At 36.2% G+C, this 12,672-nt stretch overlaps 2 protein-coding genes across 2 annotated transcripts; one reads left to right on the top strand and one right to left on the bottom strand.

The window, feature by feature from the left end:
• Positions 1-897: 897 nt before the first annotated feature.
• LOC121749529 (cyclic dof factor 1-like) lies at positions 898-2,886 on the bottom strand. The gene is made up of 2 exons (XM_042144098.1): positions 2,604-2,886; positions 898-2,054 (listed from the first exon to the last, which is right to left on the bottom strand). Exons 1-2 carry the CDS (start codon positions 2,766-2,768, stop codon positions 1,095-1,097), a joined length of 1,125 nt encoding a protein of 374 aa, XP_042000032.1. The 5' UTR covers positions 2,769-2,886; the 3' UTR covers positions 898-1,094.
• Positions 2,887-10,126: 7,240 nt separating this feature from the next.
• LOC121748134 (expansin-A23-like) lies at positions 10,127-11,069 on the top strand. The gene is made up of 2 exons (XM_042142357.1): positions 10,127-10,259; positions 10,450-11,069. Exons 1-2 carry the CDS (start codon positions 10,127-10,129, stop codon positions 11,067-11,069), a joined length of 753 nt encoding a protein of 250 aa, XP_041998291.1.
• Positions 11,070-12,672: the final 1,603 nt, after the last annotated feature.

Here is a 12,672-nt window from a genome sequence, read left to right as displayed (position 1 = left end):
AATAATATAGATGTGGCTAGCATTTGCACTCTCAAAATATCTCAGTTCATGGTCAAGATTATATTATACACATACTTTTCCTGTCTTATCATACACTATTTTTCTTTTCTTTTTTGAGACAAAAATCTAAATCTTTTAATTATTATCTATAAAGTCCATATCATATGAAGGAGTTTTTAAATAGTTGATATGATGGTATGAGGTATTACTTGAGTTCACACCAATATTTCTTTAAATCTAAGCCAAGCAATGCAAAGATCCCATGTTTAGATCTAGCAAACTCAATCTTATATTATCCTCTGTAAGAATTTAGTCACCTGGTTAAAATAACATTTAATCTTACCATCTCGAATAAAAGAAAGATGCAAGTAAGTGGCCAATGTTCATTGTTTAAAAACACTTACACAGTTGGAAAATTCAAAATTGTTGGAGATGACAATTGTATTATAAGTTGACCATATATATTCAATCTATGATTTTCTTTTTGGTCATTTTTAATTTCCCAATGTTATAATTGCCGCGTTAAAAAATGTAGTACTATTAGCTAATTACTTTACTTAGAGTATCCACAATAGTGTCCAACACCAGCTTTGCCGCGTGTAGGAAAAGGGGCTCTATCGCAAGTAGGAAAAGGGGGGAGCGTCGGGCGCCAGCTGCTTGCAGTAGGATTTCCGGCGCTATTACGCTCCATTTCAGCGGGGTGAATTTTTCTTTTTTAATTTTAATATATTATTCTATCTTTAAATACCGATACTATTTTAAGACTGAGTTATTGTAGGCGTTGTGGCAGAAATTAAAAATATTGATGTGGCATGTGATTAATGAGTTGTGGCTGATTTTTGGCTGGTTATTGTGAATGTCCTTTGTGATGGTCGCAAGTAAATAGTTTTTGGGAAATTAAAATTGAAAATTTCCAACTATAAGAGGTACTATATACATCTGCTCATATAATATCTCATTTCACCATTTCAGTACATTCAAACTAGATTGAAAGCGGTTAATGAGTATGATCACAAGCATCTAAGTTCTATAATTCATACTACTATACAACTTGTACAAAACTTATCTACATTCACCAAAGCTACAACAACAAATCAAGCACCCTCTTGGAACGCCAGGGACCGCGACAGAGCCGCTGGATTGGCTTGCATCAGCGGCGACGCTGCTGCAGCCATCCCCGGTTTCTTGCCGCCGCCCTTGGCCTGCAAGGACTTGAAAAGCCCTTCCCTACTAACGGCATCATACTTGATCCCGAGCGTCGACCATATAGAGCTCCTAGCAGCCTCTTCCGGATCATCCATCCTCAGCGTCTTTGGCACCACAACCGAGCTCCTCCTCTTCTGCCCTTCCGGCTCCACAACCTCCCCGCTCCTCGAATGCTTCCCCAACGGCGACTCAGGGCTAGCCGTTGCCAAATTCCAATTTCCGGAATTCCATAAATAGTATGGCATTGGCATTGGCATCTGCATCTGCATTGGAGGGAGAGTGGCCGGGTTCCACGGAAACGGCCATGGGAATCCATTAGTACGGTTATGGAATCCATCCATGGCCGGATTCAGCGGTGCATTAGTACTTTCTTCGCTCTTATTCTCAGCAGAGGGCATTTGGTGCGAGTCCTGGCCGAAGCAGAGCACGGTTCCATTTGGTTTGAATTTAAGGGCGTGGAATCCGTCGGCGTGGAGGGCTTCGGAGATGGTGAGGTGGCGGAAGTTCTTGGTCTTGCGACGGCCGGCGCCCACTGGGACGTTCCGCATTGTGCCCCCGGCCGTCCAGTACCTCTGGCAGCTCTTGCAGAAGTGGCGCGGCTGGTTCACGTTGTAGTTGTTGTAGTAGCAGAACTTGGTGTCCATGCTGTTGCACCGGGGGCACGGGATGATTTTGTCCGGCTTCTTTAGAGTCTTCTGCTCCAAATTGGTTGTCTCGCTCTTCTCCTCTTTTTCCGACTTGCTGTCTTCGTCGGTTGGGGGTGCTTTCGCACTCTTGTCGGACTCCGATGGAGCATCCGTGATCTGTGATTCCGAATTTTCTACACTGGTTTCTCCTTCTGCTACCTCCTATATTTTTCAAGAAACCATTCGTAAATTAGTTTGATATTGTTCGCTTTGGACTTAACGGACCTCACAATTTTATTCTTCGTACACTTCAAAAGGCATCATACAATCATACTAATATTTGCAATTTTATTTATTCCTTGATTTGGGATATGATTTGCACCCCGACAAGAACTAACATCCCCTTTTCTACAAACCAATGGTTTAAGGAAAACAGAGCAGAGAAAGGGTATCAATACTTCTAAAATGTCAATTTGCTTTGAATCTTTAAAACAGGGAATAGTCAAAAGGGAAAGCCTAAAACAGGAAATTAAGAGCAAAAATTAGACGATTTGACTATCTCAAATCGAAATTCCAGTTCAGATTGATCCAAATCAAACTGAAAAAAAAACATGGATCATTTTGCAGTTAAAAATGACAAAAAAAAAACTAAATAAATAAACATCTTTCAATTTCCAAATCAAACCAAACATGAACTAAAGAACCCCAAAAAATACAAATTCACAATTCCAGAAAAGGAAAGTAAAATATGTTCAATTTGAAAAAATCTACCTCATCTCTCTGCTCCTGTTTTTTGGTTTCAGCTTCTTCTCGGCTATTTTCCAATAAGCGATCGGAATCACTGCTCTCGCCGGAGCACTCTCCGGCGGCGGCGTTTTCGGAGAAGTAGATTTTCCGGCCGAACAGCTTTATCTCCGGTTCCTTCAGCATCTTCATTTTCTGTTTGCTATTAATCTCGGAGTGAGAAATGAATAAAATGAAGAGTAATTCGGAAAAAGATTGTGTGAAAAGGAAAAAAAAGCTTCGTTGGCAAGGCTGAATGGAATGATTTTGATATCTTTGTAGAAAAATTGAATTTAATCTGCGCTGAAGTGGGGTTTTAAACGATGTTGATGCCACGTCATTACATATCTTGTTTCTGAGCCACAAGTTTTTCTCGGTGGGCCCCACATAAATTTATCATTTCATTTGTGCCCCATAATTTTGGGTTATTGTCAATGGCACTTTTATGGAGTTTATAAGGCCATCCACAACGCTGTTACTATACCGTTCCTAAACCGTTCCTTAAACCACTATTTGAGGGCCCCACTGTACTTTTTTACTCCATTCCTTAACTAAGGAACGGAACCTGCAACCCTCGTTCCTTAACCGTTCCTTAACCGTTCCTTAAATTACTATTCATTCAATTTCATTTTTTTTTAATTTCAACTCAATTCAATTAAAAAAACAAACACATTTTATTAAAAAACACACAACATTAAAACAAAGTTACAACTTAAACTTAAAAAAATAAAAAGCACACAATTAAAATCATAAAAAAATAAAAGTACACAATTTTAATAATTTCATCCGCCAAAGTTTGCCCAAATGTGCTCAATTAGATCATGTTGGAGTTGGGTGTGGGCGCTAGAGTCGCGTGTCCTTGCACGAATAGATAACCGTTCTTGTATAGACGGATGCGCTCCACTTCGAGGCGGACTACTTGCGGTTGAGCTTCCGGGGGATTCGGGGTCGAACCAATTTCCCGCCTCGGGTCCTTCGTCTTGGACAATCATGTTGTGCAAGATTATGCACGTATACATGATGTCGACCATGTTCTCCATGAACCACGTACGAGCCGGGGCTTTGATGATGTTGAAGCGCGCTTGGAGAACCCCGAACGCCCTCTCCACATCCTTGCGAGCAGCCTCCTGCTTCTGCGCAAAAAGAGCCTGCTTTGGGTTCGCAGACCCACTGCACGTCTTCACGAAGGTAGGCCACTTCGGGTAGATGCCATCGGCGAGATAGTACCCCATTTTATAAAGCCGATTGTTGGCGACGAAGTTGATGGCCGGCGCTTTACCATCCAAAACTTCGGTCAAGAGGTCGGACTGGTTGAGCACGTTTACGTCGTTGTTCGACCCGGGGACCCCGAAGTACGCGTGCCAGATCCAAAGGCGGTAGTCGGCAACGGCCTCGAGTATAACGGTTGGGTGGGTACCTTTGTGGCCGCTCGTGTAGGACCCCTTCCACGCCACCGGGCAATTCTTCCATTGCCAGTGCATGCAATCGACGCTGCCGAGCATCCCTGGGAATCCGTGCACTGTTTCGTGAAGGTCGAGAAGGAACTGACAATCGGCCGTGCTTGGCCTCCGGAGAAATTCGTCGGTGAAGGCTGCCCGGACGCCTTTGCAGAATTTGAGCAAGCACATTCGCCCAGTGCTATCTCCGATGTGGAGGTATTCGTCGAACATGTCGGCCGTTTGTCCAGTCGCAAGCTGGCGGATTGCTGTAGTACATTTCTGCAGCGTTGTGTGGCTGGGACGTCCGACCGCGTCGAACCCTTCCTGGAAGAACTCTTCCCGGGCTGCCAAAGTATTCGCGATGTGGAGAAATAACGGTTTCCCCATGCGGAAACGGCGACGGAAGTACGTATCTCCCCAAACCGGGTTATCGCAGAAGTAGTCGCGTACTAACCTTGCGGCGGCTTCCTCCCGGTTACGATGGATGTACGTACGGGAGCGACGTTGGGGCGGAGCGGCTTCTTCCGCCTCCCGTCGTCGATCTTCTTCAAGTGATTGTTCCAATATTTGACGCATTTGTTCATAAGGTTCCATTAGTTTGATTAAATTTGGGAGAAGGAAAATAGAGTTGATTTGAGATGAAAATTGGGGTGGAAATAGAGAGAAATAGATGTGTGTTTGTGATTGAAATGAGTATGAAATATGAGTATTTATAGAGTAAATAAATAAATAATAAAAAAAAACAAACGGCTATAAAATTAACGGTCTCATTACCGTTAATAAAAAAAAAATTTTATTTTTTTTTTATTAAATTCGAATTTTTTTTTTAAAAAAATGAATTATTGCGTCATCGGGACGAAGCCCACTCGCGGGGCAGCGAGTGGGCTTCACGCGTCGAATGGGAGTCCGCCACGTCGCCTCGGCGCGTGGCGGAACGTTTCGTTCCGCGTTCCGGAGGAACGAAACGCGGCACGGCATGGGAACGGTGGCGGCACGGAATGGCGACGGAACGCACGCTGCAACGCGTGCCGCCGCGAAACCGTTCCTCCGGAACGGCATAGGAACGGCGACGGCACCGCGTTGCGGGTGCTCTAATACTCCCTCACCCTACATCCGCCATTAGAAATTTCGTTTAGTTTCGACACGGGGTTTAAGAAATATATAAAATAAAGTGGGTGGATAAAAATAACGAAACGTGAGATTCATTTTTATATATTAGATTTATAATAGAAATTGAATGAGTTGGTGGAAAGTGGAATCTACCTACTATTTATAGTAAAAGTGAACTGAAACTCCTAATAGAAAAGGTCTAAAGTGGTAAATCAAGACTTCTAATGATGAACGGAAGGAGTAGTATTGAATTTCATTATAATCTATAGTTTATATATGCATCTATTCATTCACCTTAATGGTGAGAGATAGATCACAATTAAAATAATAATTATTTTTAAGTTTTGATTTTAAAACGTTATATAGAGGAAAATTTTTGAAATAAGTTAGGAAAGATTATTTCAGGCATGCACTACATTTTTCAAAATTTGGTTTGGGCACAGGTTTTATCCATTTGTTTTAAGCCGCCGGCCATATCAACACGTAATTTAATGGAAAGGGAGGGATGGGATACTTGTGAAAATTTCATCTTTTGTGATATTTTTTTTTAATATTTTGGAAAGTGTGGGACAAACATGAATTTAACAATCTTTATTCCCTCCATACCATTCTAAGTGACACATTTTTTCTTTGGGATGTCCCACTGTAAATTACACACTTCATAAAATAGAAACATCGCCTTCTTTACTTCATCTCTCTTACTTTATAATATCGTCACTTAACTCGAAAATACAATACTTAATATTTCATGTTAAATACGAAATGTTCCAACTATAATGAGACGAAGTATAATTTATCTAACAATTTGACATTCTATAATAGTACTATGTTGTCATAATGACATTTTGTTTAATTGCAGGATCATAGTATTATTATTTTTTTCTTCAAAATTATTAATAAAAAATACATCAAATTTTGTGAATATTCAGAGTTTATTAAAATATACTACTCCTAGTGAAAAAAAGAAAGATATTCATTTGTTTAATTGTTTTAACTCGAAACCGGCCCCACTCAAGTCTGAACTAACAGTTGCACGAAATTTTCGGTGATACCTTGGATTATGGGTGTACGTGATTTCTGTTAAACCCTTAACTGTCGATGACGTGGAAGGATATGATTAGTTGAAAGTGGATTGGTTTTATATTTGGATTTTTTCAGGTGATTGAGAGAGGCTGAATCCTGGCCAATCATCACTAAAAGCTGCAATACTTTTGACGGCCCAGATTATTAATGATATTTCGCATCTTTTATTTTTTCTATTTATCGCTTTGTACTTTTGTTTTAGGGCGATTTTTAAACCTTTTTTTCCTAACTTTTTCCCCTACCTTTTCTGCATAAATCTGATATCTGTCTAAACCGAATTGGTCGCATCCAATTAAAAAAATGTATATATATTTATTTTAATTGTACCCTTTAATAATAGGCTATTATAAATATAATTTTCACATACACGATAGATTTAGGTTCCTGTCGAATAGGTTCCTTTAATTAACATGGTTGTACTTGTGTATGTGTGGTTATTAATTGAATAGAAAATATAGTTGGGTATTAGTCATTAATTTTATTTTCTAGATAATATTGGGCATTGTATATCCGAAATAATTCGATAGAAGTCAAAAACTAAAAAATGACATGCGATAGCGAATCTAATTATATAATTTTGGGAAAAGAATACATTTTATTTTAAAAGAAAAAAACAAAAATTAAAAAGAAAAGAAATATAATATTTAATAATAAGAATGAGAAAATGCAATAAGCAACACCATTTGTCATATATGCACATGGCAGTGTTAAATTGTTTTTAAAGCTTTCAACCCCACTTATTATTATTGGTTCATTCTTGTCTGAATATTACTTAATTAAATACTTATATTTTTAAGGGAGTGATCAATTGCTAACTCATCATTTATAGCTATTTTCTACTGTCATACTAACTTTACATTATCGTTTCAAAAAATCCTTCCAGACAACTAATTAAATAATAAAGTTTTTCTCTGGACCACAAGTCTCAAGTTCAAGTCTATTATGACGCAATCTATAAATTTATATTCATATATTTATTAATTGGGAAAAAAGCTTTTCTATCTAAGCAGATAGATATATAGAGATTGGACTCACCAGTCACTTTTTTCATAAAATCTTAAAATTATATTTGCCCTTATAAAAAATCACTCATATGTTGAATCAACATAACTAATTAAAATGTCTATTTTTCTTTATGTGAAGGGTCGACAATCAACATTGAATATATAAAGTCTATTTCGTGGAATTAAAATTTTGTGAAGTGGACAAAAGTCGCTATTGGAGGGCGGTGCATAAACACGTATGATAACTAACACTTATATTAAATTCAAGAATATAATGATACATCGACAAATAGCTTTTAAGTTTTAGAAAAAAATAATTTAAAATCAATATAATAGACACATAAAGTTCGAAAGTAAAGTTTTTTTATGCAATGCTTAAATTAAATTTTAAAATAATGGAGTACCTTTTGGGGATCGTAAACTTATTTATATTAATGTCGTTTTATTTTATATTATTTGTAGCAATGGATAATTGTAAAGACATACTACTATTAGAAATCAAAAATCTATCTTACTTGATTTCTCAAATATCTAAATCTTAGAAATCTCCGTAATTTATTACTCCTACTAATATTCCTAATAAAAGAATTTTGTGTCATCTTTAGAATTAAATATTATCTCGTTCGACCATATTCAAAATTAATTCTGATGATGCCACTGTCCATCGTGGATCCAAGATTGGACCACGTGTGTAGACAGTGACACGGTCCGGCCCAACTCATCCTGCGGCACTCGTTGCCCATTGAGCCGGTCAGAAAATCTCGAGTCTCTGATGAATCGATACTACAAAATGTGACTTGGTTTATGAAGGCAGAATATTATTTGGATTCCACGTGTAAATCACGATTAGACTTATTTAACACATCGTATAATAGCTTCAATATTTAAAGAAGATAAATAAAGAGAAAGAAAAGAAAAGTGATGCCAACAACTTTTGCTCGTTGCCTCTTTCGGTGTAAAGTCATGCTCCTTTGTAGTACTTTAAAATATTTGTAGTAAGCAAGTAGTTTAAATATATTTCATAAATTTTAATTGGGCTATTAAAATTTAAACATTCAAAATTGATAATGATTAGTTACAAGTCTCCTCTGAGGGAGACGTATTTAATTATATATTCACTTATTTTAATTTGTGCCGGTGGATGATAATAAATTATGGACAATTTTAGATTTTGACAAGTTTGTCTTTGTGTGATGTGTTATGTGTATATATCTTCAATAAAGCTTTCTTTTATAACATATACTTATTCTTTCTTAATTTCCCCACATTTGGGATAAAATATGAAGATCAAACTAGTAAGAGAACTAAAGACTTAACTGCCTAAGATCTAAAACATCTCTAAAAACCACATGTGGCTCTGTGAAGTATTCTAATCACTACTTGATTGTGGGTAGATTTGAGATCTTGATTGCTTGTTGAATCATTGAGTATGGAGGATAAGTAGAATTTAATATATACATTTTTTGGGCTTTTATTTATGATCTCTTAGTTGGGTTGATAGATTGGCCCAATTAATAGTTGAAAACAAAAAGTACTCTAATTTTTTTACTTATATTTAATATTTAATTTAAATTTTTGTTTCATACTTTCATTAGCTATTTCGGTTAAATGATTAGTTATCGATAGCTGATTTTTTTTTAAATTAACTAAACTTGAACAGAATATCTAAATTTTTACGTATATATTTTACTCATCCCTAACTGTGATATTAGTTACATGGCATTTCATACGGTGATGGAATGAGAATTAATTTTATTAATTTAAAAATATTATTATATTGGAGTATTAATTATATGACGAGAATTTGGAATTTGTTTCTAGCGAAAACTTAAATCACATGCCTAACTAATATCAAGAAATTATAATTTTTTTTGGAAATTTGTCAAATATCTATAAGTTTGGTTTAATTTTATTTTGTTGTTTTATATAAAATACCCTTGCTCATGAGAAAATGTGAAATATCTTCTTAAATACTATATCACATTAATTTACTCTCTCACGATTATTTACGACCAATTAAGTTAATAAGTTATGGAGTAGTACTATTTCAAATTTGAATTGAACGATGAATCTTGCAGGTTATGGAGCTGGGAATGATAGTGCACTCAGTGGTCATCGTCTCATCGAGAGCTCCTAGCTCAATCACCAATAACTTTCTTGTACATATATAATTCAAATATTATTATTATTAGCTAAATAGAAAATTTACTAACTAAGCTAGCCTTTTCACGGCATATAAATGACACAAATTAATGAATTGATAAAATGCAAATGAATTTTATACTATACACTTAATATTTTATGTGTTGAATACAGCGTGCTTATATTATTATAAATAAAAATAAATTTGTTGAATGTAATAACCAATCTCTATAATTATGCAAATAAAATTTAATGCAATTTGATATATACTGATATGCGTGTATATAATCAAAGTGAAAACTATTCACGGAGGGTCAAATGGTGACAAATTATAAGGGACGGGGGAGTATATTTAATATGATAGCAAAAAAATAGTTTTACTTTTAGATATTGTAATCCAATTATTCAAGCACATGTCACACTAATCATTAAATTGTTTAAAAATAGAAAATTGTTCTTGAAATCCTTCGATATACTTTGCTATTATTCTTGAAATAGCAAATAGTAATTCATTCGTAAAGATAGAAATTGTTTCAGCAAATGCAAATCTGTTAAATTCCATCAAATGTCGTTTCCTTATATATATTGGCAATACAAAGTCAGTCAACATGATAATAATTACAGCAAAATTTCATGACGAGGATTATAAATAGACAAGCTTAACGTCTCAAGAAACATAATTTAAAGTCTCCATTGTAGTAATATTTGAATATAACATTGTGATATTAGTTTCATGGCTTTTGGTGGAACGATGTTGTGTAGTTTAGTAGCTATTTCAGTAATTTTTGGTGTTGCTAATGCCAATAGTGGATGGGATTCCGCCCGTGCAACCTTCTACGGCCCATCCGATGCCATTGATGGAATGGGTATTTTAGTAAATTTATGTTTAAATTATAACGTACTTTTTAAACTATTAATTTAGGGCAAATTGCCAAAAAAAAAACCATATGAAGTTTGGTCAAAATCTGGTTTGTTTCGCAAATTTGAAAATTAGTCAGAAAAATCATAAAGTTTGAATTTGGTGAAATTGCATGTGATTTGGAATATTGTACATAGGTGCAGCATGTGGATACACGAACGTAATCGAGCATGGGTACAGCCAGGAGACGACGGCTCTAAGCACCGCCCTCTTCAACGACGGCGCGGCCTGCGGGGCGTGCTTCCAAATCATGTGCGTGAATGCCCCGCAGGCCTGCAAGAAGGGCACGATCCGCGTGACCGCCACCAACTTGTGCCCTCCGGACTACACCAAGGACCATGACATATGGTGCAATCCTCCTCAGAAGCATTTCGACCTAGCCAGACCGATGTACCTCAAGATCGCCGAGTACAAGGCCGGGGTGGTCCCAGTCTTGTACCGCCGCGTCAAGTGCGGGAAAAAGGGCGGGGTCAAGTTTGTGATGGGCGGGAACAATTACTGGACAATCATCCTCGTGTACAACGTCGGAGGCGTTGGGGATGTCACGTCTGTGCGGGTCCGAAGCTCTGGCTCATCCGACTGGGTTCCAATGAGCCGGAACTGGGGCCAAAACTGGCAGATCACTCAGAGCCTACTCGGAAAGAGGCTCTCTTTTGAGGTGACCGCTAGTGATGGCTCAGTCATTCAAGAGACTGATGTGGTTCCATCCAATTGGCAATTTGGGATGAGTTTTGAGGGCAAACATAATTTTGATTAGTTAAGTATGGGATCAATTTTCATGAATATTTGAGGTATCAATATCATTTATGTAAGCTAAATAAAATAAATATTGTACTTGGTGAATAATAATAAGGGTTTGTTATTATCTTCACTAAACTTTGTTTATTATAGTAATAACTCCTCACTGCACTCGTGTATATTGTACTACTATACTACTCCGTTCTTGAAAAGTAGTGTAATCTACAATCAATCTGTAGACCGGTCCGAATAGCCCGCTAAATTTAGAGAGTTAGGGTTGGAAATTTTCAACCCAATAAAATTAAAACCTGAGTAGTCCGCAATTCGAGTGGGCCGAGCCTGAAATCCGATGGGCTTGCCCGGTGGGTTGGACGTAGGTACTACTATTGTTTATTATTTCTTCATGTTAGACACATTATTCAACATTTCATTAATTTTTTATAATATAAATAACTATATGAAAAAAAACTTTTATTTTATTATATATATATGTTAGATTTCTAACACGATAAAACCACAACCAGATTAGTCTGCAGCTAACTAAAGTAACCCACTGGGCTGACTCGATTGACTTTCCTTTTGAAAAGTATAAACTTTTTGTTAGGTAAGGATTATAATGCACAATTGTCAAAGTAAGAGAGAGAAGATAAATAGTATTGGAAATAGTGTTAGTGGAGAATAGGTCCACATTATTAATAGTGTGTTTGAATTTTCAAAATTAGAAAGTTCATAATTTTCAGAGACGGACTATAAAGAAAATAGTTCATAATTTTCAGGGATGAAGAGAGTATATTGTAATAATAAGCAATTAATATTGTATTAAAGCAAATGAGATATTTATTCATGTACGGATAAAAATGACATATTAGTACTATTAATAGCGGATGGAGGGAGTAGTAGAATTCTAAAAATATTATGTACTCAAGATTTATTTTCATTAATTAAATTGAATAAATTGAATATAAGAGGTTCTTATTAGTATTTATGTAAAATCAAGAAAATAAACAGTGTACTCAGTGAAAGTAAAGCCTTTTAATGTAGGGATAGGGTTTGTTATTATCAACACTAAACTTTGTAAATTAATTATAGTAATAACAACAGCTCACTACACTAGAAACACTGGTGTATACTAAATTGAAACAAAGAATTAATATTGATTATTATTATCAACACTAAACATTCTTCCGCTTTAAGATTCTTGTGCTACTCTGATCCTTGCTACCACCCACTCTTCTCTACCTAAATTCTGAACACAAATTTAAGAAGAGAATTAAAAATAAATAAATAAATTATAAATGAAATGAATAATGTTAATGTGGTACCTCATGATTGTTGGGCAGAGGCAATCGGTAGAGCTCCATTCTCCAATATGTTTTCTTGGATTTGGAATTGAAAAAGGTAGAACGGATCTTGTAGGCGATTACATTTTCTGAGGTATTCCTCCACAACTGAACCCTCTCTCTATACAATGGCCATCTTTGTTCAGTTTATAATGAGATATATGAAATGTTCGAAATTCAGCCATTATTTATAGAGGCCAATGCTGTGTGGTTATTACCATGAATTGTTAGCCGTTGGGATAATTTGGGATGTTTTATGTATGATATGTAAGTGTATCATTT

The sequence above is a fragment of the Salvia splendens genome, chromosome 9 (genome assembly GCF_004379255.2).
Source record: "Salvia splendens isolate huo1 chromosome 9, SspV2, whole genome shotgun sequence".
Taxonomy (NCBI): domain Eukaryota; kingdom Viridiplantae; phylum Streptophyta; class Magnoliopsida; order Lamiales; family Lamiaceae; genus Salvia; species Salvia splendens.
The sequence above is the reverse complement of the archived record's forward strand: the minus strand, read 5'-3'. Positions and strand labels throughout refer to the sequence as shown.

Bases quoted from the DNA above. Each gene is read 5' to 3' on its own strand.
- LOC121749529 (XM_042144098.1), bottom strand. From the start codon at position 2,768: ATGAAGATGCTGAAGGAACCGGAGATAAAGCTGTTCGGCCGGAAAATC. The intron at 2,055-2,603 runs GTAGATTTTTTC...TGAAAAATATAG, and splicing joins AACAGGAGCAGAGAGATGAG to GAGGTAGCAGAAGGAGAAAC.
- LOC121748134 (XM_042142357.1), top strand. From the start codon at position 10,127: ATGGCTTTTGGTGGAACGATGTTGTGTAGTTTAGTAGCTATTTCAGTA. The intron at 10,260-10,449 runs GTATTTTAGTAA...TATTGTACATAG, and splicing joins CGATGCCATTGATGGAATGG to GTGCAGCATGTGGATACACG.